Genomic DNA, 27,479 nt, shown 5'->3' with positions numbered 1-27,479 from the left:
AGGCTTATCCTGACATGACCCTCCAGCATGACAATGCCACTTAGCCATACTTCTCGTTCTGTGCATGATTTCCTGCAAGACAGGAATGTCAGTGTTCTGCCATGGCCAGCGAAGAGCCCGGATCTCAATCCCATTGAGCACGTCTGGGACCTGTTGGATCGGAGGGTGTGGGCTAGGGCCATTCCCCCCAGAAATGTCTGGGAACTTGCAGGTGCCTTGGTGGAAGAGTGGCGTAACATCTCACAGCAAGAACTGGCAAATCTGGTGGAGTCCATGAGGAGGAGATGCACTTCAGTACTTAATGCAGCTGGTGGCCACACCAGATACTGACTGTTACTTTTGATTTTGAGCCCCCCCTTTGTTCAGGAACACATTATTCCATTTCTGTTAGTCACATATATGTGGAACTTGTTCAGTTTATGTCTCAGTTGTTGAATCTTGTTATGTTCATACAAATATTTACACATGTTAAGTTTGCTGAAAATAAACGCAGTTGACAGTGAGAGGACGTTTCTTTTTTTGCTGAGTTTAGTACTACATGGCATCACATGTTATGGATTCTTACGTAGTTAAGGAAGTTTCCAACGTCCAGAATGAGCTTGCAGAAGCTTGGCAGTCGAGTGCTCACCCTCAGACCTTATAGGATAGAAATAATAACCGATTAAAGAGAATAAAATAACAGGAATTTTAATTAGTCGTAGGGGTGATGAGAGTGGTAGGGCAGCCAGCCTGGTGCCTGGACTTACTCTCACAGGCCTCATCCAGCAGCTCAACTTTAGGCTGCATCATCTGTAACACTGAGCTGATCTCCTCACACAGCAACATGCACTCGATCCTCAGGGCGTAGCTGGGGCCAAACACATACACACGACCAAGGTCAACATCCAGGGTGAATCCGTCCTAGCTCATTGAATGCTATTAAACTGTGGAGAACTTTACCATGGAACGGCTAGGAGCTGGAGATAAAACTGGTCCACACCAGCTAACTTCTCTCTCGCTCCCTGGTAGGACTTGAGGTTATCCATCTGAGTGGTGGAAAAAAATGCTTTTCCTATGAACATAAACTGACAACAAACATTTGGTTCCCAACACTATATCGCTATCAAAACGGAAAATGTATTTAGATCTAAAAATACAGTGTGGCCGCTTGAAATTAACCAATGAACTTGGCAGGGATTCCTGTGCCGGCACGCACCTCATGCTTCTCTGGTTGTAGCTTCTGTAGCTGTTTCAGCACCTCCACATCGAACTTGGAGCGGTCCCCTTTTTGGATCATGGCCACAATGTCCTCATGTGAGCTGTTAGGGGACATACAAATTACAGTGTCTTCAGAAATTATTCATTCCTCTTGACTTATTCCACATTTAGTAGTGTTACAGCCTGAATTCAAAATGTATTAAATTGACTTTTTTCTCTCACCAATCTACACACAATACCCCATAATGACATAACATGATGCAGCTACCACCATGCCTGAAAATATGAACAGTTGTACTCAGTGATGTGTTGGATTTACCACAAACATAACGCTTTGTATTTGTATTTATTAAGGATCCCCATTAGCTAATGCCAAGGCAGCAGCTACTCTTCCTGGGGTCTGGCAAAATTAAGGTAGTTATACCATTTTTAAAACATTACAATACATTCATTACAGAATTCACAACACATTAAGTGTGTGCCCCCAGGCCCATACTCCACTACCACATATCTACAACACAAAATCAACACAAATATAATGTGTGTATGCATGTGTCTGTGCCTATGTTTGTGTTTCTTCACAGTCTCTGCTGTTCCAGAAGGTGTATTTTTATCTGTATTTTAAAAAAAATCTGATTCTACTGCTTGCATCAGTTACCTGATGTGGAATAGAGTTCCATGTAGTCATGGCTCCATGTATAACTGTGCGCCTCCCATGGTCTGTTCTGGACTTGGGGACTGTGAAGAGACCATTGGAGGCATGTTTTGTGGGGTATGCATGGGTGTCTGAACTGTGTGCTAGTCTTTTAAACAGACAGCTCGGTGTTTTTCAACATGTGAATACCTTTCAAAAGTCCCTCTTTGTGACACTTGACCACAAGACTAAACAGTAATCCAGGTGCGGCAAAACTATAGCCTGTAGGACCTGCTTTGTTGATAGTGCTGTTAAGAAGGTAGAGCAGCGCTTTATTATGGACAGACTTCTCCCCATCTTAGCTACTGTTGTATCAATATGTTTTGACTATGACAGTTTACAATCCAGGGTTACTCCAAGCAGTTTAGTCACCTCAACGTGCTAAATGTACACAATGATTTGTCCCAAATACAATGCTTTTAGTTTTTGAAATATTTAATACTAACTTATTCCTTGCAACCCATTCTGAAACTAACTGCAGCTCTTTGTTTAGTGTTGCAGTCATTTTAGTTGCTGTAGTAGCTGACGTGTATAATAGTGTTGAGTCATCTGCATACATAGACACACTGGATTTACTCAAAGCCAGTGGTATGTCATTAGTAAAGATTGAAAAAAGTATGGGGCCTAGACAGCTGCCATGGGGAATTCCTGATTCTACCTGGATTATGTTGGAGAGGCTTCCATTAAAGAACACCCTCTGTATTCTGTTAGACAGGTAACTCTGTATCCACAATATAGCAGGGGGTGTAAAGCCATAACACATACGTTTTTCCAGCAGCAGACTATGATGGATAATGTCAAAGTCTAACAAAATGGCCCCCACAATCGTTTTATCATCAATTTCTCTCAACCAATCATCAGTTATTTGTGTAAGTGCTGTACTTGTTGAATGTCCTTCCCTATAAGCGTACTGAAAGTGTGTTGTCAATTTGTTTACTGTAAAATAGAATTGTATCTGGTCAAACACAATGTTTTCCAAAACTTTACTAAGGGTTGGTAACAGGATGATTGGTCGCCTATTTGAGCCAGTGAAGGGGGCTTTACTATTCTTAGGTAGCGGAATGACATTTGCTGCCCTCCGGGCATGAGGGCACACACTTTCAAGTCGGCATAAATTGAAGATATAGCAAATAGGACTGGCAATATCGTCTGCTATTATCAGCAGTCATTTTCCATCCAAGTTGTCAGACCCCGGTGGCTTGTCATTGTTGATTGACAACAATCTTTTTTTTCACCTCTTCCACACTCACTTTAAGGAATTCAAAATTACAATTCTTGTCTTTCATAATTTGGTCAGATATACTTGGATGTGTAGTTTCAGCGTTTGTGGCTGGCATGTTGCTGGCAAATTTGCCAATGAAAAAATTATTAAATTAGTTGGGAATATCAGTCGATTTTGTAATGAATGAGCCATCTGATTCAATGAATGATGGAGCTGAGTTGGCCTTTTTCCCCAGCATTTCATTGACGGTGCTTTTTACTATCATTCTTTATGTCATTTATCTTTGTTTCATAGCGTAGTTTATTCTTCTATTTATTCAGTTGTCACATGATTTCTCAATTTGCAGTATGTTTGCCAATCGGTAGTGTAGCCTTTTGCCTCATCCCTCTCAACTAGGGTTGTAAAGGGTCGGAAACCTTCCAGTAAATATCCGGAATTTTTATGAAATTTTCCATGGGAAGTTAAGCCTTGGAATTTGGTGAATTTTGATTAAATTCCTCAAAAAAGCTTATAACAGTGAACCTTTTTTTAAGGCAATTCTAGGTCTTGTGGCATATTTTGGTTAAACTATCCCCAATTCAATGGAATTGCAACCCTCTGCATGCACTTCCACACTAATGAGATGCTATTGAGCCCACACTACTACACTGTCTAAGCCAAGGATTACATGCTTTCTGGTAAATTTTGATTACAATACTGGGTGGGGTGAATATATTTTATTTGACATACATCATTTTTTCTTAACTAGTAAATAGTAGCCTACAGCAAAGTGTGTTTAAATTATTTCTAACTTGTTAACAATTTCTGCTAGTTAGTTTTTGCTACCATGTGGGTCCTAGCTTGCTTGAGCCTGCTAACTGAGGATTGTTAATTCACCTGTTTCCATACATGTTTCATTTGAAAACATTTATCTTACAAAGGAGTTGTTTAATCTAACTGCTTAACTATTTATTTGTACATGGAATTGTATTTGGGTTTTTTTACAATTTTTTTTCTGATCTTAACAGGAAAATGCCACGGGCACTATCTGATGTGTGGAGACATTTCACTGCAGCTAATGTAGAAGGAAAAGCTGTGTACATTTGCAAATACTGTGCCAAATCATATGTGAAGAATGCAACAAAGATGCAGAATCATCGGGCCAAGTGCATAAAGTTCCCTCAGTGCTCACAACAAGCAACCTCTGACAAAAGTCCCTCTACTTCTATTTGAGGTGAAAATTATGAATCAGACACCTTATCGGTAGCAACAGCTCATAATCCTCCTGGATTCAGACGTTTTTTTTTACTCAATGGAGGAACGTGGTCAGAGAAATGCTGATGAATGTCTTGCTTTAGCTGTGTATGCAACTGGTTCACCTCTGATGCTCACAGGCAATGTGTATTGGAAGAGATTTCTGAATGTTCTTCGCCCAGCATACACCCATCCAACCAGACATGCTTTATTAAGTCATTTGCTGGATGCAGAGTTCAACATAGTTCAAGTGAAGGTCAAGCAAATCATAGAGAAAGCAGACTGAATGTTCGTGGGCAAGGAATAATGAACTACATTTCCACCCTTCAACCAGTATTCTACAAGAGCACAGACACAAGGGACAACAGACACACTGGTCTCTACATTGCAGATGAGCTAAAGGCAGTCATCAATGGCCTTTGACCACAGAAGGTATTTGCACTGGTGACAGACAATGCTGCTTGGTCTAAAGTGGAGGAGTCCTACCCTCACATCACACCCACCCAAGGACATCATGGCACTGAAAACAATGGATACATTCTACAAGAGAGCCAAGGAAATGGTTAGGTATGTGAAGGGTCATCAAGTTACAGCAGCAATCTACCTCACCAAGTAAAGTGAGAAGAATAAGAGCACCACATTGAAGCTGCCCAGCAACACCCGTTGAGGTGGTGTTGTCATCATGTTTGACAGTCTCCTGGAGGGGAAGGAGTCTCTCCAAGAAATGTCCACATCACAGTCTGCCGATATTGACAGCCCCATCAAGAGGATCCTCCTGGATGATGTATTTGGGTAGAGAGTGGTCTTCAGCTGACACGGCTCGTGACATGTGACCATTGTTGATTGCCATGCTCCTCTTGCTGTGCTCCTTCGACTCTGCTATCAGATTGGGGAGGAGAGGCAGGAGATGGCTCCCCTGGCGAACGAACTCCGGGCAACACCGGCCAGTCCGATAACGACAAACGACAAGACGGAGATGCATCCAACATGCGAGGAAGCCATCCAGCAACCGGCGTAGAAAAGGTAAACATTCCACTCTATCAAGGAAGCCACCTCAAGCCTATAATCCTCGGCAAGCAAACAATTGCCACATTGTAACTCTGAGTGATCCGGTTTGTCCTAAAACACAGAATAATAGATACAACTCCTACAGCGCTGGAACCATTCATTTACCTCTCCAGACAAAGAGGGCCCCATTGGAAAACTCATCTGGGACTAACTTTGTTAGCTTTATGGCTAACGTTAGCAGCTTAGCTAGGATAGCGACTCTTTCAAGCAGACTTTAACCTGTATTCAGGACATAAAGTTAATTTATTTGCCATATTTTTTGCAGTTTTACTTTAGTGCCGTATTGCAAAGAGGATGCATGTTTTGGAATATTTTAATTCTGTACAGACTTCCTTCTTTTCACTCTGTATTTAGGTTGATATTGTGAAGTAACTACAATGTTGTTGATCCATCCTCAGTTTTCTATCACAGCCATTAAACTCTGTAACTGTTTTAAAGTCACCATTGGGCTCATGGTGAAACCATCCAAAGTGTAATTAATAACTTCACCATGCTCAAAGGGATATTCAATGTCTGTTTTTTTTTCAATAGGTGCCCTTCAAAGCGAAGCATTGGAAACCCTCCCTGGTCTCTGTGGTTGAATCTGTGTTTGAAATTCACTGGTCGACTGAGGGACCTTACAGATAATTGCATGTGTGGGGTACAGAGGTGAGGTAGCCATTCAATAATCATGTTAAACACTATTATTGCACACAGAGTGAGTCCAATGCTATTTATTATGTGACTTGTTAAGCACATTTTTACTCCTGATCTTATTTAGGCTTGACATAACAAAGGGGTTGAATACTTATTGACTCAAAACATTTCAGCTTTTCATTTTGAATTCATTTGTATACATTTCAAAAACCATCATTCCACTTTGATATTATAGAGTTGTATGTGTAGGCCAGTGACATAAAATGTAATCCATTTTAAATTCTGTCTGTAACACAACAAAATGTGGAAAAAGTCAAGGGATGTGAATACTTTCTGAAGGCACTGTATTTCAACACTCTTCTACTGTACCTATCAATTCTTAAGTTGCCTCCTTTACTAAGACTCTCTTCTTCATATTTCTTGCCTGAAAATACTCACCATCTGAATTGTTTTAAGAATATGTTCAGGTTAAGATTTTTCTTGGCATCGATGAAGGAAATCTGTAGATGGAGAAAAAGTGTGATGCTTGAAATTAAAACAGGGGATGTGTTAAGGAAAATGACAATAATGATGAAGGGAGAAGAGAGAGTGAGATTATAAGGCCATTTCAAAGTCTAATGAGATGGGGTAAGACCACATTGATTACTCTCTCTACCTCTTTGGGCTCCTGTTTGACCGCAGGGGCGCTGCCTTTGGCCTTTGACTCAGTCACTGGCAGACAGAAGAGCTCCTCAATACTGGAGTAGTCAGGCTCCAGAGAATCTGACTGTACCGATGTCCACATGGAGTGACTGTCTGGAGCAAAAGAACAAAATGGTGTACAGTATTTGAATTATGACTTATACACTACACTCTGAGTTGAATTGGATCCAATTTGCACTTGTCAGGGTCAACTGTATTTGTTGGTTTAATTCAATGGTGACACAATCTGACAGGTCCCTTACCAGTCACCACTCTGGATGGCAGCTTCTGCCAGTTGAGCTTCTTCATGCGTAGTGTGGGGCAGCGGCCCGCCTTGGGTGGAGGGGCATAGTAGGATCGGCCCAGCGTCTGCACACTCTGGGCCATAATCATGTCACCGCCACCAGGGGGAGGTGGGGGGCCCATACCAGGCAGTGGTGGTGGGGGTGGGGGACCCATACCAGGCAGTGGTGGTGGGGGTGGGGGGCCCATACCAGGCAGTGGTGGTGGTGGTGGGGGACCCATACCAGGCAGAGGTGGTGGTGGTGGGGGACCCATACCAGGCAGTGGTGGTGGGGGTGGGGGACCCATCCCAGGCAGTGGTGGTGGGGGAGGCGGTGGACCCCCATGCCCCATCCCTGGTAGAGGAGGTTGGGAAGGAGGGAGACCGGGGAGAGGTGGGGGAGGTGGAGGGGGCGGCATCCCAGAGAAGCCAAGAAGTGGTGGGGGTGGAGGAGGAGAAGGTGGGGGGGTGCAGTGGCAACAGGGGAGGTAGATCCTTTAACGAGGACGACCAAATGATCGGTCAATCTTTCTCTCAGGTCTATCTGAACGCCCCTGTCTGTGGTCTTGACCTTGACCTTAGGTGACCCTTGCTGACCCTTGGAGGACACCAGACGTTCCATCAAGCGCTCGGTGGAGTCAACTTCAGCTAAAGAACACACACACACACACAGACAATGTCAGTGTGACATAATATAAACCAGCCAAAACATGTCAGCGTACATGGCCACACTAAATAAACGGTGAAAATGATATTTTTATGGACTATGAAGGTGATTGATCTCAGACTCACGGTCCTGTGCCAGCAGAGTAGCACGGTCAGCCAGGGCCTCCAGGGCCAGCCACACCTCGCTGTGTTCCGGCCCCAACAACAACAGAGCGTGCAGGATGGACAGCAGCTGCACCGAGGCAGGGGAGCTACTCACCTGGAGCGAGGGGAGGGGGTTATATTACTTGTATTATCTGCTGTGGGTTTTAATTAAAAATAAATACACCCTTTATTGGTGCTTACTTTGGTGAAGAGTGTGGTGAAGACTTCCTGGTGACTGCTCATGTCAATACCTCCGTACACGCTCTCCATCTCCGCATCATCATATGCCATGGTGTCCTCAAAGGTCTCACACTGGATGTTCAGGTCCACATCATCCGTCTCCCTGTAACACACACACAAACATACATAAATACGTATTTCCACAGAAAAAAACAAGTAGCAGTGTGAAAGAAAATTGGTGTGCTGTGCATAACAGAGCATTTGCTTATTCAGAAAAAGTTTATGTATATATATTTTAAATAAATAAAAATCTACTATGCAAAAGACTCAACTTACCTCAGTTTTGGAAGTAAATCCAGTAATTGTAGCCCTGCGAGACAAAGAATAAGTCACAGTTAGACATTTTCATCCAGTTCGACATGTCCACATAGAGATCCTATTGAATTACTAGAGGGGCTATGTTACAAATCCTTAAAGTTCTACAATGGGGTGAAAATGGCAGCCATATTGGTCTGGGAGAAATCCAAACCAGTCTAACTGAATTAATGGCAGTAGAGGCATAATCCTGATTTTACTTATAAAGTAAGGCATGTGATATATATCATAAATTGTGTAATAGAATTATTGTCAAACTAAAATATTGTCATATAATTATAAATGCTGTTTAAACAGGTTTTATACCCATTTTCTGTATAAAAAGCATCTAAAATATATTTAAACAGAACATGTCAACATGCTATTGTGTATACAGTGTATATATACTGCTCAAAAAAATAAAGGGAACACTTAAACAACACATCCTAGATCTGAATGAAAGAAATAATCTTATTAAATACTTTTTTCTTTACATAGTTGAATGTGCTGACAACAAAATCACACAAAAATAATCAATGGAAATCCAATTTATCAACCCATGGAGGTCTGGATTTGGAGTCACACTCAAAATTAAAGTGGAAAACCACACTACAGGCTGATCCAACTTTGATGTAATGTCCTTAAAACAAGTCAAAATGAGGCTCAGTAGTGTGTGTGGCCTCCACGTGCCTGTATGACCTCCCTACAATGCCTGGGCATGCTCCTGATGAGGTGGCGGATGATCTCCTGAGGGATCTCCTCCCAGACCTGGACTAAAGCATCCACCAACTCCTGGACAGTCTGTGGTGCAACGTGGCGTTGGTGGATGGAGCGAGACATGATGTCCCAGATGTGCTCAATTGAATTCAGGTCTGGGGAACGGGCGGGCCAGTCCATAGCATCAATGCCTTCCTCTTGCAGGAACTGCTGACACACTCCAGCCACATGAGGTCTAGCATTGTCTTGCATTAGGAGGAACCCAGGGCCAACCACACCAGCATATGGTCTCACAAGGGGTCTGAGGATCTCATCTCGGTACCTAATGGCAGTCAGGCTACCTCTGGCGAGTACATGGAGGGCTGTGCGGCCCCCCAAAGAAATGCCACCCCACACCATGACTGACCCACCGCCAAACCGGTCATGCTGGAGGATGTTGCAGGCAGCAGAACGTTCTCCACGGCGTCTCCAGACTCTGTCATGTCTATCACGTGCTCAGTGTGAACCTGCTTTCATCTGTGAAGAGCACAGGGCGCCAGTGGCGAATTTGCCAATCTTGGTGTTCTCTGGCAAATGCCAAACGTCCTGCACGGTGTTGGGCTGTAAGCACAACCCCCACCTGTGGACGTCGGGCCCTCATACCACCCTCATGGTGTCTGTTTCTGACCGTTTGAGCAGACACATGCACATTTGTGGCCTGCTGGAGGTCATTTTGCAGGGCTCTGGCAGTGCTTCTCCTGCTCCTCCTTGCACAAAGGCAGAGGTAGCGGTCCTGCTGCTGGGTTGTTGCCCTCCTACGGCCTCCTCCATGTCTCCTGATGTACTGGCCTGTCTCCTGGTAGCGCCTCCATGCTCTGGACACTACGCTGACAGACACAGCAAACCTTCTTGCCACAGCTCGCATTGATGTGCCATCCTGGATGAGCTGCACTACCTGAGCCACTTGTGTGGGTTGTAGACTCCGTCTCATGCTCCCACTAGAGTGAAAGCACCGCCAGCATTCAAAAGTGACCAAAACATCAGCCAGGAAGCATAGGAACTGAGAAGTGGTCTGTGGTCCCCACCTGCAGAACCACTCCTTTATTGGGGGTGTCTTGCTAATTGTCTATAATTTCCACCTGTTGTCTATTCCATTTGCACAACAGCATGTGAAATGTATTGTCAATCAGTGTTGCTTCCTACGTGGACAGTTTGATTTCACAGAAGTGTGATTGACTTGGAGTTACATTGTGTTGTTTAAGTGTTCCCTTTATTTTTTGAGCAGTGTATAATAAATCAAAAAAATGTTTTACTATTTTGCTGAAAGGTGCAGTGAAATGTGTTGGTTTACAGGATCAGCCATAGTAGTACAGCACCCCTGGAGCAAATTAGGGTTAAATACCTTGCTCAAGAGCACATCAACACATTTTTCACCTTGTCGGCTCGGGTATTCAAACCAGCGACTTTTCGGTTACTATCACACTGCACTAACGGCTAGGCTACCTGACGCCCTATTATTGGATACAATATCAGTACGTGTTGCATTTACAACTTGTCTAAGTCCTATCATCTACTGATTTCCACCAGCGTATGGCTGTGGACTACATTGTTTGGATATTGGCATACTGGCAGTTAAACAAATTAATGGAATCATTCCTCTAAAACTGGCTGGCTATCTAACTAACAAACATACAGTACAGATAAATTCTTTAAATTCATTATTTTACACAATATCTTATCGCAGCACTGGCAAACCATGGTTGACCAACTCCCTGACCAAAATGGCTGACCTTAATTCCATCATAAGAAGGTTCCTGACCATTCTAGTACTCTAATTCTTAATTCTATGAATGTCCATCTCTAATTCCTGTATTCAAGCCATCGTTTATAACGATTGCAATATCTTCATCATTATGATAGATTTTTCAACATATGAAGCACTCCACACCATGTAGGCTACTGTATATAAGCATTATTGTGGTACTTCTTGATATTAGTAATCAATTTGTGCATGGTTGATCTTTAAAGGGTACAGACACTCCTTAAGCCTCTCCATTTCCTGGGCAACAGTATTGGAAGGTCAAGTAGACATATACATGGCAATGGAAACCTTTCTCAAGAAACAATAAGTGAATCTAAATACTAAAAAGCATTATTGGGAAGATACACAAAACTAAAATTGGAGGGAGTGAAAGCAGGGTTTCCTTGTTTCTTTTCTTCCATTCACACCCGTGCTTCTCTGTGTATGTGAGTGTTGAAAAAGCATGATGAAGAGGTAGTGATACCGATGAACTCTTTGCGTAGTTTGTCCCTCTTCCTCAGGTCCTGTACCCTGTATATGATCACGTTGACCACACTCATGAGGATGACCATATACGGCACGTTGTCCGTCGCATGCAGCTCATTCATGATGACGCTGAAGCGGTACTGGTGGATCTTCACACTCTGACAAAGATATATAGTTATGAAGATAACATAAGTCAGCATTCATAATTCATGAAGTGCAGGGAGATGCCTTATCTAAAAGTAGGCTTTCCTTATCTTAGACGAGGTAAAATACATTTTCACAGGCCTCCTTTAATACTTTGTATGAATTCAAGGGGTATCAATGCTGCTTCAGCTGACAATTGGTTTGAAAGTAAACCATATGAAAATAATTATCAGAATTTGTTTTTGTGTATATTTATGCTGTTCTGTATAAATAAAAGGTGATGGCAGGGTTACACCTTACTTTATAGTGATCCAGGGCGTCCATGACCAGGTGGTGTCCCTGTGGGTTGAACATGGTGAGGGCTGCCAGCAGCTCAAACACCTGCATCTTCACCATGGTGTTGGACGTGTCCAGTGCTGCCAATCAAAAAAAGAGATCATGTTCCAACAGGCAGACAGACAGACAGACAGACAGACAGACAGACAGACAGACAGACAGATGCGAAAACTCTTGCCACCCTTCTTACGAGCCCTCTTTCTCACCTTGTGACAGAGTCCTGACGTATCCCTCATTGTCCAGTATAAAGTGCAGCCCAGCGGAGGAGTTCATCACTGCCTTTACACAGGCCACACAGGTGAGCTGGAGGATGGCGTCAGCGATGCGGGCACACCCACGGCCGGACAACCTCTCCAGGGCCTCCATCAGCAGATCCAGCCCATTGAGCTCCAGGAACTGCACCATCCAGTCCTGGTCACTCCCCTCCAGACGCCTCCGCAGCCCTGAGTAGTTGACCACCGTGGGTACCTGTAGCAGTCGTATGCATAGCTCTGGATCTGCGTTCTCCAAGTTGGCCTCCAGGTGAGCATCTGGGTCCGGGGGGCTGCTGGTTAGGTGCTCCTTTAGGGCCTCCCACTTCCCTTTGGATGCCTTGGCTGCCATGGCAACCAAGAAAGGTGAGCTAGAGGTAGAGAAAAATCGTGCAATGTTCGTGTTGTTACACATAAGAGTGAAACAGAGACCCACAAAAATTGAAACAAAATTGGAAACTAAGTCTGTAAATTATGCATTGGTTTGATTTGGAGGAACTACAAAGAATTATTAGAAAGATACACAAAACTAAAATTGGAAGTAGTGAAAGCAGGGTCTCCATTGTCAAAGACCTGCCTGAAGAGAAACTTCCTCTGAACTCGGGGGGGTAAAAGAAGAGGAACTCATCAGGAACTGCCTGAAGAGGAACTTCCTCTGAACTCAGGAAGGGTAAAAGAAAAACAAATATCCTTTTATGCTGAAACTCTGAAAATCCTACTTGTAAACTGGGAGCAACAAGTTGTGTCCATTCACATGCTTTGAACTTGTTGAGAACCCCTAATTGGCTAATGGCAAACAAGCTGTGTCAACCATGAACTAAAGCTACAGCAATCATGCTCATAACCAATTTATAGTGTTCAAAAAACATATTAATAGATGTATTTTTATAAATAATGTTTTGTTGTTGCATAATTTCCTTAGTACACTAGGTGCTATCTAGAACCTAAAAGGGTTTTTCGACTGTCCCCATAGGATAACCCTTTGTAGAACCCTTTTGGTTCCAGGTAGAACTCTTTTGGATTCCATGTAGAACCCTTTCCACAGAATGGGAACCAAAAAGGCTTCTCCTATGGGGACAACCGAAGAACCCTTTTGGAACCCTTTTTTCTAAGAGCCTAGGTGATGTCAGAGTTCATCATGTGGGAGAAGTCGGAGCTCAGGATGAAATGACACAAGAGTTCCACCTATCAATGAAGATTTGGAGGGGCATTGAAGTGGATTATTCCCAGTTGTATGTTCATATTTACGAATATATGAGATGTTATGAACGCAGCATTAGCATTGTCTAAAATGCTGAAGTTGGTTGCTGTTGCTAGTAGAGGTCGGCCGATTAGGATTTTTCAACGCCGATACCGATTATTGGAGGACCAAAAAAAGCCGATACCGATTAACCGGCCAATATTTATATATATATATTTGTAATAATGACAATTACAACAATACTGAATTAACACTTTTATTTTAACTTAATATAATACATAAATAAAATCAATTTAGTCTCAAATAAATAATGAAACATGTTCAATTTGGTTTAAATAATGCAAGAACACAGTGTTGGAGAAGAAAGTAAAATTGCAATATGTGCCATGTAAAAAAGCTAACGTTTAAGTTCCTTGCTCAGAACATGAGAACATATGAAAGCTGGTGGTTCCTTTTAACACGACTCTTCAATATGTTGAATCTGACAATTAATCTGGATAATTGTACAGTCGTCTCAAATAAAACTGTGAAGGACCTCTGCGTTACTCTGGACCCTGATCTCTCTTTTGAAGAACATATCAAGACTGTTTCAAGGACAGCTTTTTTCCATCTACGTAACATTGCAAAAATCAGAAACTTTCTGTCCAAAAATGACGCAGAAAAATTAATCCATGCCTTTGTTACTTCTAGGTTGGACTACTGCAATGCTCTACTTTCCGGCTACCCGGATAAAGCACTAAATAAACTTCAGTTAGTGCTAAATACGGCTGCTAGAATCCTGACTAGAACCCCAAAATTTGATCATATTACTCCAGTGCTAGCCTCCCTACACTGGCTTCCTGTTAAGGCAAGGGCTGATTTCAAGGTTTTACTGCTAACCTACAAAGCATTACATGGGCTTGCTCCTACCTATCTTTCCGATTTGGTCCTGCCGTACATACCTACACGTACGCTACGGTCACAAGACGCGGGCCTCCTAATTGTTCCTAGAATTTATAAGCAAACAGCTGGAGGCAGGGCTTTCTCCTATAGAGCTCCATTTTTATGGAATAGTCTGCCTACCCATGTGAGAGACGCAAACTCAGTCTCAACCTTTAAGTCTTTACTGAAGACACATCTCTTCAGTAGGTCCTATGATTAAGTGTAGTCTGGCCCAGGGGTGTGAAGGTGAACGGAAAGGCTGGAGCAACGAACCGCCCTTGCTGTCTCTGCCTGGCCGGTTTCCCCTCTTTCCACTGGGATTCTCTGCCTCTACCCCTATTACAGGGGCTGAGTCACTGGCTTACTGGTGTTCTTCCAAGCCGTCCCTGGGAGGGGTGCGTCACTTGAGTGGGTTGAGTCACTGACGTGGTCTTCCTGTCTGGGTTGGCGCCCCCCCCTTGGGCTGTGCCGTGGCGGAGATCTTTGTGGGCTATACTCGGCCTTGTCCCGGGATGGTATGTTGGTGTAATCAGCCATAATCTGCATCCAAAAATGCCGATTACCGATTGTTATGATAACTTGAAATCGGCCCTAATTAATCGGCCATGCCGATTAGTTGCTAGATGCTAGGGTGTGGTCTCTTTTACAATGTAACAAAAACCACATTTCAGTTGTTCCCTCCTCTCTTATATACAGTTGAAGTCGGAAGTTTACATATACCTTAGCCAAATGCATTTAAAACTCTGTTTTTCACAATTCTTGACATTTAATCCTAGTAAAAATTCCCTGTCTTAGGTCAGTTAGGATCACCACTTTATTTTATGAATGTGAAATGTCAGAATAATAGTAGAGATAATGATTTATTTCGGCTTTTATTTCTTTCATCACATTCCCAGTGGTTCAGAAGTTAACATACACTCAATTAGTATTTGGTAGCATTGCCTTTAAATTGTTTACCTTGGGTCCAACGTTTCAGGTAGCCTTCCACAAGCTTCCCACAATAAGTTGGGTGAAATTTGACCCATTCCTCCTGACAGAGCTGGTGTAACCGAGTCAGGTTTGTAGGCCTCCTTGCTCACACACGCTTTTTCAGTTCTGCCCACAAATTTTCTATAGGGTTGAGGTCAGGGCTTTGTGATGGCCAGTCAATACCTTGACTTTGTTGTCTTTAAGCCATTTTGCCACAACTTTGGAAGTATGCTTGGGGTCAATGTCCATTTGGAAGAGCCATTTGCAACCAAGCTTTAACTTCCTGACTGATGTCTTGAGATGTTGCTTCAATATATCCACATAATTTTCCTACCTCTTGGTGCCATCTATTTTGTGAAGTGCACCAGTCCCTCCTGCAGCAAAGCACCCCCACAACATGATGCTGCCATCCCCGTGCTTCAGGGTTGGGATGGTGTTCTTCGGCTTGCAAGCGCCCCCCTTTTTCCTCCAAACACAACGATGGTCATTATAGCCAAACAGTTCTATTTTTGGTTTCATCAGACCAGAGGACATTTCTCCAAAAAGTACAATCTTTTTTATGGCGGTTTTGGAGCAGTGGCTTCTTCCTTGCTGAGCGGCTTTTCAGGTTATGTCGATATAGGACTTGTTTTACTGTGGATATAGATACTTTTGTACCTGTTTCCTCCGGCATCTTCACAAGGTCCTTTGCTGTTGTTCTGGGATTGATTTGCGCTTTTCGCACCAAAGTACGTTCATCTCTAAGAGACAGAAAGCGTCTCCTTCCTGAGCGATATGACGGCTGCGTGGTCCCATGGTGTTTATACTTTATACGTACTATTGTTTGTATAGATGAACGTGGTACCTTCAGGCGTTTGGAAATTGCTCCCAAGGATGAACCAGACTTGTGGAGGTCGACCATTATTTTCTGAGGTCTTGGCTGATTTATTTTGATTTTTCCATGATGTCAAGCAAAGAGGCACTGAGTTTGAAGGTAGGCCTTGAAATACATCCATAGGTACACCTCCAATTGGCTCAAATGATGTCAATTAGCCTATCAGAAGCTTCTAAAGCCATGACATAATTTTCTGGAATTTTCAAAGCTGTTTAAAGGCACAGTCAACCAAGTGTATGTAAACTTCTGACCCACTGGAATGTTGATACAGTGAATTATAAGTGAAATAATCTGTCTGTAAACAATTGTTTGAAAAATTACTTGTGTCATGCACAAAGTAGATGTCCTAACCGACTTACCAAAACTATAGTTTGTTAACAAGAAATTTGTGGAGTGGTTGAAAATCAAGTTTTAATGACTCCAACCTAAGTGTATGTAAACTTCCGACTTCAACTGTACCACTTTCAGTATAAGATCAAGATTAAATGTAAATTAAAGTTGGGTGAACTATCACTTCCACTTCAGTCTGAGTGTGACTGTTTGGACTTTACAGAGTTCTATAGAGGGCACACTACTAGTAGGCCTATGCCCTGTCCCAGACAGCAAGCTCAAATATCAGTCACTATCACTGTGTCTTTCACTGAGGTCGTAAGATCTGACTGCAGGTCATGCAACTGGAGACGGACGGCATGTGGCAGAAATTAAGCCCCATGGGCCACCACATAAAAGGAGGTGAAAAGTTATAATGGACGAATGTGAGAGAGGGGCATTTACTAATAGACAAGACAGTTAATAGACGATCACCAGGTCTTCCTCCTTTGACTTTGATTGAAAAGGTTAAAGGCTTTTCTATAGTCATGTTCAATTGAAAAGCCATTCTGTAAAATTTGCTGCAAAAACCAGCCATCAGCATAATATGGGATAATGCATAGTTCATTTGGTGTCATACTTGCTGAATTTGCAACAGCTTTGTGAGTATACTGATTCAGTCCCATCGTTGCTTGGAGCTGAGGTTTAAAGAGTATTCAGTGCCATTGGGACATAGATTAGTGACTGACAGATTGGCACATTTACAGCCACTCAACTTTGTGAGGACAGACAGACAGGGAGTGACCTAGGCTTGGGCGGTATACCGTATTTGCCGTATACAAGGGTATTTTAAAATACCAATGGTATGATTTTCAATACCGTCAAGCTTGAGTTATAAGCCACTGCTTATAACTAACTATAAGTTAACTATCTAAAATGTGCCAAATGTATTATCTCCAGCTCAGGGCTCCAGCTATTTATTTGGTTTGCTAACTTGCTAGCTAAGTGGCTAGCTTGCAAGATTGGTTACAGTAGACACATTCAACCCCCTCCTGGATGAAGATCCCTGATGCCTAATTTTTATTAAATGTTTACTTTTGGAAAGAAATAACGCCCCTTATGTGCACTGCCGGTAATACTGTATACCCCGGTATGCTACAGGAACAGTATAAAGTAATGAAAATATGGATACCGCCCAACCCTAGAGTGACCCAGTCAGCTATTCAGGCCTGTTAGCCAATACAATCACATCCCTCGCAGTGAATCTGATATGAGTGCTCCGTCTCTCTCTCCCCCTCACACAAAAACATTTTTGTCCTGTCTGTCTCTCTCTTGGACACTTCCTCCCTTCTATTTCTCTTTCTATGACTCTTTTTCCCTGACCCTCCCCTTTTCTCCCTCTCTCACTCACCCTTTCTTTGTTACTCAATTTTGTCAGAAGCCGGAGTCTTTCCAAACCAGTAGTAACAAATAGGAACCTCAGGTGGTATGATATCTTTAACTGTCAATGGGTGTGTTTCATAGATAAAAGCAAGTGTCAGACTCTTACCTCAATGAGGTATTTCTCAAGTGGAGCTGCAACAATTGTGCTACTTTAACAATTTCCACTGAAGATTTACCAAAACATAATTACAGGAAAAACTGTGCCGATACAAAGTTTGGTAACAGAATAAAACTGTTACCAAACTTTTCATCTGCAAGTTTTTCCAGTAAATGTTTTTTTTTTTTACTGTGTAAATTGTTCAAAGTAGTCATTGTGCATAGAGTTGTATGGTTTGTTAAACTTTGAAATCAATGGTTTTTGTTTGGAATACATTTTAAAGTGAAAAATCAGAGTCTCAATGAATTTCCTTTAACGTGGAATTGCCCTATGCTAGATAAATCCACATTCCAGTGATTGCACAAGAACGCAAAGAATCCAATCCAGACTTGTTGGTGAGGTTGGAGTATCCTCCTTCTAGCATAGGGAGAAGAAAATCAATGAAGTGCTCCTTTAAGAGACCATGGTTCTGAGAATGGGTGGGGTCCACATAAGCAGAAACCTCAATGTGCAGAATGCCCTCTGCACTACGGAGACATCCTACTGAAGAAATGTGACTCACACAGTTCAGGCTAGTGAATCATATCCTCCTCCTGTAGTCTGTGTTCTGTCTACTCTCTCTCTATTACAGTGCCTTTAAACTCTGCGTCCGTTCACATTGATTATCCAAGCCAGGCTTGAAATATACTACTGACAGAAAAAATGATTCATGAATAAACTTCTGTCTCCCACAGAAGCTACATTATAACATCACTTGTGTGTCTGTTTGAAGTTGTGACATCGACTTCGAGGTCAGTTTGAAGGTTTTTAATGTGGCGCTTTCCAGTGGTGCTGGAGTAGAGAGGCTAAGATTTTCTATAAACACAAAATCCTGATCTGTGCTGATGGCTTTTTTCCCTTTTGCTGCTCACTAATCCTCAGGCTTCCTGTCCAACAAAGAAGCATATACACCCCAGTATTTCTACTTTGCACACTCATCTGTCAAATCTACCATTCCAGTGTTTTAATTGCTATATTGTATTTACTTCGCCACCATGGCCTATTTATTGCCTTTACCTCCCTTATCTCACCTCATTTGCTCACATTGTATATAGACTTATTTTCTACTGTATTATTGACTGTATGTTTGTTTTACCCCATGTGTTCTCTGTGTTGTTATATGTGTCGAACTGCTTTGCTTTATCTTGGCCAGGGCGCAGTTGTAAATGAGAACTTGTTCTCAACTTGCCTACCTGGTTAAATAAAGGTGAAATAAATAAAAAATAAAAAAATATTACTATTTCAATTGAAAAATGTACGTTTTGGAAAGGCTACTGGTCTGGTGCAACATTGAGATTAAAAAAAATGATGTACAGTATGACCAACCGGAATGACACCAGACCTCTAACTTAGAACATGCATACCGGGGCTAACAAGTAACAACCAATCCACACTCAGTGGCTTTATAGGAAAACAGTCTTGCCATGTGACTGGAATGTTCATGCTTCAAAAACTTCCTAAGCTAAGCACATGCTGAAACATTCAACAAGTTGTGGAATTTCGGGAGCTACAATGACATAGTCTTGAGAACACATTACCGTGAATACAGGAATCCCTGTTCTGAAAGGGTACATTATTTGAACAGGCTTCTGCTTCTATGCTGCCTGGAAGGGAAAGGCTGAAGGAAACAGACATATTTCCTGCAGCTTAAGATGGGATGGGGACAGACAGAGAGACAGAGAAAAAGACTCTTTAGGAAATAATTATTAACTTTTGTTGTGTTATTCTCTCAGTCACATTCCTCCCAAAGTTGACCTGTGGATTTGCGTGATTATATTGACAGAGATTTCTGAAAGAGCCCAGAGATCATTATTGGTTCATATAGAGGCCTCAATGGCAATACTATGCAGTTATCAACAGGGTTGGGTTCAACTGAATTAAATCAATTCAGGAACTTACAGCACGGATGTGTTTGCAGTCTAAGACGTACAGTACTGTGTGGAATGTGATATGCATGCAAAGTATGCAGAAACTCTGGTTATTCATTCATTCACACCCCACTGTCATTTACACACATTATGTCCCTTAGAATGTGTAGCATGACATTCCTGGAGTGCTGGATATACTGTACAATGGGACTTCTTGTCAACACCAACATCATCCAGACCAGCATGACCCTGGCAGAGAGAATCTTCCTGGAGTCATGTGAAATAAGGAACCAGGCCATGCGCTATGTAATGTGACCTCCTTAAATGCTTACAGAGCAACTGAGCAATCTATGCAGTTTATAAAAAACTATCGGCCTATATCGAATCTTCCATTCCTCTCAAAATCTTTAGAAAAAGCTGTTGCACAGCAACTCACTGCCTTCCTGAAGACAAACAATGTATACGAAACGCTTCAGTCTGGTTTTAGACCCCATCATAGCACTGAGACTGCACTTGTGAAGGTGGTAAATGACCTTTTAATGACGTCAGACCGAGGCTCTGCATCTGTCCTCGTGCTCCTAGATCCTAGTGCCGCTTTTGATACCATCGATCACCACATTCTTTTGGAGAGATTGGAAAACCAAATTGGTCTACATGGACAAGTTCTGGCCTGGTTTAGATCTTATCTGTCGGAAAGATATCAGTTTGTCTCTGTGAATGGTTTGTCCTCTGACAAATCAATTGTAAATTTCGGTGTTCCTCAAGGTTCCGTTTTAGGACCACTATTGTTTTCACTATATATTTTACCTCTTGGGGATGTCATTCGAAAACATAATGTTAAATTTCACTGCTATGCGGACAACACACAGCTGTACATTTCAATGAAACATGGTGAAGCCCCAAAATTGCCCTCGCTAGAAGCCTGTGTTTCAGACATAAAGAAGTGGATGGCTGCAAACTTTCTATTTTTAAACTCGGACAAAACAGAGATGCTTGTTCTAGGTCCCAAGAAACAAAGAGATCTTCTGTTGAATCTGACAATTAATCTGGATGGTTGTACAGTCGTCACAAATAAAACTGTGAAGGACCTCGGCGTTACTCTGGACCCTGATCTCTCTTTTGAAGAACATATCAAGACTGTTTCAAGGACAGCTTTTTTCCATCTACGTAACATTGCAAAAATCAGAAACTTTCTGTCCAAAAATGACGCATAAAAATTAATCCATGCTTTTGTTACTTCTAGGCTGGACTACTGCAATGCTCTACTTTCCGGCTACCCAGATAAAGCACTAAACAAACTTCAGTTAGTGCTAAATACGGCTGCTAGAATCCTGACTAGAACCAAAAAATTTGATCATATTACTCCAGTGCTAGCCTCCCTACACTGGCTTCCTGTTAAGGCAAGGGCTGATTTCAAGGTTTTACTGCTAACCTACAAAGCATTACATGGGCTTGCTCCTACCTATCTTTCCGAATTGGTCCTGCCGTACATACCTAAACGTATGCTACGGTCACAAGACGCAGGCCTCTTTCCTAATTGTCCCTAGAATTTCTAAGCAAACGGCTGTAGGTAGGGCTTTCTCCTATAGAGCTCCATTTTTATGGAATGGTCTGCCTACCAATGTGGGAGACGCAGACTCAGTCTCAACCTTTAAGTCTTTACTGAAGACTTATCTCTTCAGTAGGTCCTATGATTAAGTATAGTCTGGCCCAGGAGTGTGAAGGTGAACGGAAAGGCTGGAGCAACGAACCGCCCTTGCTGTCTCTGCCTTGCCGGTTCCCCTCTTTCCACTGGGATTCTCTGCCTCTACCCCTATTACAGGGGCTGAGTCACTGGCTTACTGGTGTTCTTCCATGCCGTCCCTGGGAGGGGTGCGTCACTTGAGTGGGTTGAGTCACTGACGTGGTCTTCCTGTCTGGGTTGGCGCCCCCCCTTGGGTTGTGCCATGGCGGAGATCGTTGTGGGCTATACTCGGCCTTGTCTTAGGACGGTAAGTTGGTGGTTGGAGACATCCCTCTAGTGGTGTGGGGGCTGTGCTTTGGCAAAGTGGGTGGGGTTATATCCTGCCTGTTTGGCCCTGTCCGGGGGTATCATCGGATGGGGCAACAGTAGCTTCTGATCCCTCCTGTCTCAGCCTCCAGTATTTAATGTGTCGGGGGGCTAGGGTCAGTCTGTTACATCTGGAGTATTTCTCTTGTCTTATCCAGTGTCCTGTGTGAATTTAAATATGCTCTCTCTAATTCTCTCTTTCTCTCTTTCTGTCTTTCTCTCGGAGGACCAGAGCCCTAGGACCATGCCTCAGGACTACCTGGTATGATGACTCCTTGCTGTCCCCAGTCCACCTGGCCGTGCTGCTGCTCCAGTTTCAACTGTTCTGCCTGCGGCTATGGAACCCTGACCTGTTCACCGGACGTGCTTGTTGCACCCTCGACAACTACTATGATTATTATTATTTGACCATGCTGGTCATTTATGAACATTTAACATCTTGACCATGATCTGTTATAATATCCACCCTGCACAGCCAGAAGAGGACTGGCCACCCCTCATAGCCTGGTTCCTCTCTAGGTTTCTTCCTAGGTTTTTGGCCTTTCTAGGGAGTTTTTCCTAGGGAGTTTTTCCTAGCCACCGTGCTTCTTTCACATGCATTGCTTGCTGTTTGGGTTTTAGGCTGGGTTTTAGGCTGGGTTTCTGTACAGCACTTTGAGATATCAGCTGATGTACGAAGGGCTATATAAATACATTTGATTTGATTTTGATTTGATGATGATGGAATCACTATAAAAGACCTAAATAAAGATGTTCAGTAGCCATGGAAGTTTGAAACATAATAAACCTGGGCTCATCTCATGCAAAGGAATGGTTTTATATGGTGGATACTATTAGGCATCTAAGGCAATTGCCTGGGGCCTCGCATCATCAGGGGCCTTGTGAACTTGCCATAATTTAGTTTAATAATACATAATTTCTCTGTTATCTTGCCTTCCTCCTCCACTTGAGGCCTTCCTCCACTCGTGAGATACCTCTGAGGTACGCTATTAGCAGTAACCAGAGCGGTTTCTGTTTTGTTCCTAAAAATGTATCTTCTGGCGCATCTCAAAATCTATTTATTTTCTTTGAATTTGGCTCCAGCTTTTGAACGGAAGCTATTACCGATTGATGAGACTCATTCATGGTTTGATGCAAAAAAAGTGAGATGGTTTGGGATGAGTTGGACCGCAGAGTGAAGGAAAAGCAACAAGTAGTCAACATATGTGGGAACTCCTTCAAGACTGTTGGAAAAGCATTCCAGGTGAAGCTGGTTGAGAGAATGCCAAGAGTGTGCAAAGCTGTCATCAAGGCAAAGGGTGGATACTTTGAAGAATCTCAAATAAAAAATGTGTTTAACACTTTTTTGGTTACTACATGGTTATTTACTACATGTTATTTCATAGTTTTTATGTCTTCACTATTATTCTACAATGTACAAAATATTAAAAATAATGAAAAATCCTGAAATGAGTAGGTGTGTCCAAATGTTTGACTGGTACTGTAGGTATTGGCCAGAATTTCTATCCACCATAGAGATGGATAGAGATCACTACTTGGAAATAACCCGTTTTTTGCATGGACATTGCCATTGAGATCTTCCACCATTTTGAAGTAGTCAACTGGGTGGGACTTCCTATGGGTTAAGGAAGGATCACATGATCCCATCTAGGTCATCAGGTGGGCTCAGCCAATTAATTCTACTTGTGAGCATTCCATAACTGCAGGTGGCAGTAAATCACCAACCTTGACATTATACTTGTTCAAACAACAAACTCCAGGTGGCAGTATGTACCATTTCAGTTTGTTTACCAACTCATAGAAGTAGTAGAAGAAGAAAATTGAGTACTTCAAAATGGAGATGGCCTCAATGGTGCTGCCCGGTGCTCTCACAGACACCATAATGGGACAAAAGATGAGTTGTCTATGGTCCCTAACTTGAACATCTAAAACTAAATAGAAAACATGTAGAAATGTTAATGGACTTATCTATTTAAAAATAACTGCCCTTTTCTGGCCCGCAAATTGCTTTTGATGTGACCCTCGGACCAAAATTATTGCCCACTGCTGTTCAATGTAGTGATACAAAGACCTTTATTAGTGAAGGGCATTTCAAATCTTTTCAGTTAGCCTTTTCATTTTGGTTTATTCATCTAAAAGAGCCGGCTCCGAAAAGCTCTTCGTTCAGTAGCCATGAATGTTTTTAATAGACATGGGCAGGGGCCTCAGACTGGCCTCGGCCTAGGGCCTCCAAATCACTAAGTTCGCCCCTGGGAGCAGTAACATAATCAACAGCTGTTGACCTTCTAGCTAGCTGCATGTGCACCTTTGTCAGCAGAGGATCTCCACTAGCAGTTCCTCTTCCCTATAAATCCAGGGCATCACCCTCTGGGACCCAGTCAGCAGATTGTTAGTCAGCATCACAATGCCAACACTAGTGGTGCCCGGGTCAGCTGTTTGTTCACCCGCACCCTCCCGCAATTGCTAATAACCCATCCTCAACCACCAGATTATATGTGATAAAGTGAAAATCTGAGGCCAGCACCCGGCCCTAGCCCACTAATATAGAAAATACGCTGTATGCTACAGTCAAAGACAGCTGAAGATTTAACCCATCTGAACAATCTGCTACAGTTCCCTTGAATTTCCCTATTTGAAGTCCCTATCTTGTGACTTGTATTTGTATAGCTCCTCACCATCATCACATATAGGTCTAACATAGCCGGCACTGCTATCATCCTCTTTTAGCCTACCATTTCAACAAATCTTTCCCAAACATTTACTTTTCTGGCCCTCTTTATTTTCAACTCTCCATTTCACAGCTTTTCTCTAATTAAACTGCGACATTGTTCTTTTTACCTCCGTGGATTGACACGTTCCCATTCCCAAAAACATGTGGCGATTTGCGTGTAGACTATCTGGCACGCCTACAGTTAGGCTCTAAAGCTTATAGGCTTACGCACTAATGCCACTTAGCCTAAAATAATTCAAGAAAAACCTAAATGTAGCCTATAGATATAAATTGCACAATAATTATACATTTATGGATTTTTTAAGGTATTTTTTTCTCTTTATTCAATCCGCCCTTCATCCACACAATATTTAATGACCCTAAACCCATCTGCCCAGTGGATATAACCGCGGGAACTGCAGGGTATGAGTCAACCCGTGCCTCACTAGCCACACAACACAAATATAATTCTGTATGAAACTGTGCTTAAACACCCATTTTGTCTTGAGCTTCCTAAATAGCATAGTCCCTATGTAAATAAATCATATAGCCTTCTTAAACCTATCGAATTTCATTCTAAACTAATGGGCCATTCTGTCTTATTAACAGCAACATCAAACAAGAGCAGTTCAGTGAATGAAGTGACCTTTGTCTTCTGATCAAATCCGGTTAATGAGCTACATCATTGATTTTGAATCAAACACATACATCTAATTGGCCGCATTTGTGTGGCAGTGTTTTATTTTGTTTACAGAATGCATGGTTGTGCCGCATGCACAACTGCATACAACACATAACACACACACACACACTCCTTCTCATCTGATCTGTAAAGCCTATGTGCCTGTAGAAACACCAGACTGTCATGATCAGCTGCGTATGTGAGATGGGCATGCCATGGTAGCACTGACCGCCCCCTTGTGTCCGTCCCTTTCTGTCACTCACACATGTAAACAATACATGGCCACTCTAGAGTTCAGTGGACATAGCCCACTTACATAACCCAGTCATTAAACAGACATACACGTCACACTATCACCTAGCCATATCTATGACTAAAAAGAAAATACGTTTTATAATCTGAGTTCTTTGTATCTCTTCTTAGTCAAAGATATGGCTAACAATCACCAAATGTGAAGTGCAATGTTAGTTCTCTAGAAACAGACAAAATCCCATACTAACATTTGCACATATATTTTTATCTTTACTACTAATTGGTAAATTATTAGTAAAGAAATAGCCTACTTTGTGACGCATTGTGCCCATTGCCATCTTCACAAGCCTGACACAAAAGTGGCAGAAGATTGACAATGGAACTTCACATTTGCCCCAGTCTGGTGTCTCAATCTAGATGTAACATACTACATTTACATTTTAGTCATTTAGCAGACGCTCTTATCCAGAGCGACTTACAGTAATGAATGCATACATTTCATACATTTCTTTTTTTTGTACTGGCCCGCCATGGGAATCGAACCCTGGCGTTGCATACACCATGCTGGCATTGCAAACACCATGCTCTACCAACTGAGCCACAGAGCCACTACATGTAAATCTAACACACTCAAATTAGTATAATATGTTAGGTTTGGTATGGTTACATAAGACAGAAGGTTACCTAAGGCAAAAAATGAAAGTAAGGTGGTTGGTCTGGATAAGAACGTCTAGCAACCCAATGGTTCGTGTTTGAATCACATCACAGACAACTTTAGCTAATTTGTAACTATTTACTACTTTTTAGCTACTTTGTGACTACTTAGCATGTTAGCTAACCCTAACCTTAACCCGTAACCTTAACCCCTAGCCTTGTTAAAGTTAACCACTTAGCTAATGTTAGCGTTAGCAACCTAGCCACCCTAACTAACGACAGCTACAACAAATTGGATTTGTAACAAATCATACGTTTTTGCAAATTGGTAACATATTGTACGAATTGCAATTCATAACATACCATACGAAATTGATGATGGACATCATCAAATTAGTACCAATGGAACTTAACATACAGCATCATACTAATTGGAGTATGTATCCCGGATTTACTTTTACTATGTTATGTCCACCCCTGAGTCTAGGTTGTTTGCCTAGGCTATGAACGATCAAGACAATAGAATTCGCATCATGATACAATATACAACTATCTTATGTTGGACAAAAAGTTATTGTTAATGAGTGATGTGGTTCTCTCCGTCCAAGTGCTTAAGTTGAATAAATTACAGATGTTACCATTTTTCCCCATAAAGTCCTCATTATGAAATGTGTTACTCTTACGTTACTGAGTCCCTTAGGCTGCACGAAGGACGAATTCCACAGCAAATCGAAGGCAACACTAATATCGAAAAGTAACCGCTTTCCTACAAGTCCTGCGTTCTAGTAGAAACTATGGAATATAGACTGTTGTGTCCAAACCCTGCTGCGCTGTTCTCTGCATCTCACGGACTGCGCGTGACGAAAAGTGTGAGGGTAGAGAGTAAACATAGCTCCGCCTCCTCACCCACACATCTGGATTTTGATGAATTCAGCGAAATGGACCAGTCTGGACCAGTCGTCCTGTTAGTTGTTCAATGTCTCAATACTCTTGTCATATCATTCATCTTCTTGAATAATCAAATGTTCTAGACTAGGTAATATGAATAGGGTTGTCATACTGAGGTAAAATTTGTTTCATATTGGATATTCGTACCTAATATTTGATATTTTTATTTATTTTATTTTATTTCACCTTTATTTAACCAGGTAGGCTAGTTGAGAACAAGTTCTCATTTGCAACTGCGACCTGGCCAAGATAAAGCATAGCAATTCGACACATACAACAACAGAGTTACACATGGAATAAACAAAACATACAGTTAATAATACAGTAGAACAAAAGAAAACAAAAAGTCTATATACAGTGAGTGCAAATGAGGTAAGTTAAGGCAATAAA

General features: G+C 42.2%; 1 protein-coding gene across 1 annotated transcript in view; it reads right to left on the bottom strand.

Annotated features, from left to right (window-relative positions):
- Positions 1-27,016, bottom strand: part of LOC106571473 (inverted formin-2-like) — a 33,057-nt gene extending 6,041 nt beyond the window's left edge. The window contains 15 exon segments of the mRNA XM_014144621.2: positions 566-636; positions 747-847; positions 940-1,025; positions 1,196-1,298; positions 6,489-6,550; positions 6,706-6,845; positions 6,995-7,463; positions 7,466-7,662; positions 7,807-7,939; positions 8,026-8,167; positions 8,341-8,374; positions 11,340-11,499; positions 11,786-11,901; positions 12,028-12,443; positions 26,825-27,016. Coding sequence (XP_014000096.2) covers positions 566-636; positions 747-847; positions 940-1,025; positions 1,196-1,298; positions 6,489-6,550; positions 6,706-6,845; positions 6,995-7,463; positions 7,466-7,662; positions 7,807-7,939; positions 8,026-8,167; positions 8,341-8,374; positions 11,340-11,499; positions 11,786-11,901; positions 12,028-12,424 — 2,211 coding nt within the window. The 5' untranslated portion in view covers positions 12,425-12,443; positions 26,825-27,016.
- Positions 27,017-27,479: the final 463 nt, after the last annotated feature.

The sequence above is a fragment of the Salmo salar genome, chromosome ssa15 (assembly GCF_905237065.1).
Source record: "Salmo salar chromosome ssa15, Ssal_v3.1, whole genome shotgun sequence".
NCBI classification, from domain to species: Eukaryota; Metazoa; Chordata; class Actinopteri; order Salmoniformes; family Salmonidae; genus Salmo; species Salmo salar.
Note: the sequence above shows the minus strand (reverse complement) of the source record. Positions and strands in the feature narration are given on the sequence as shown.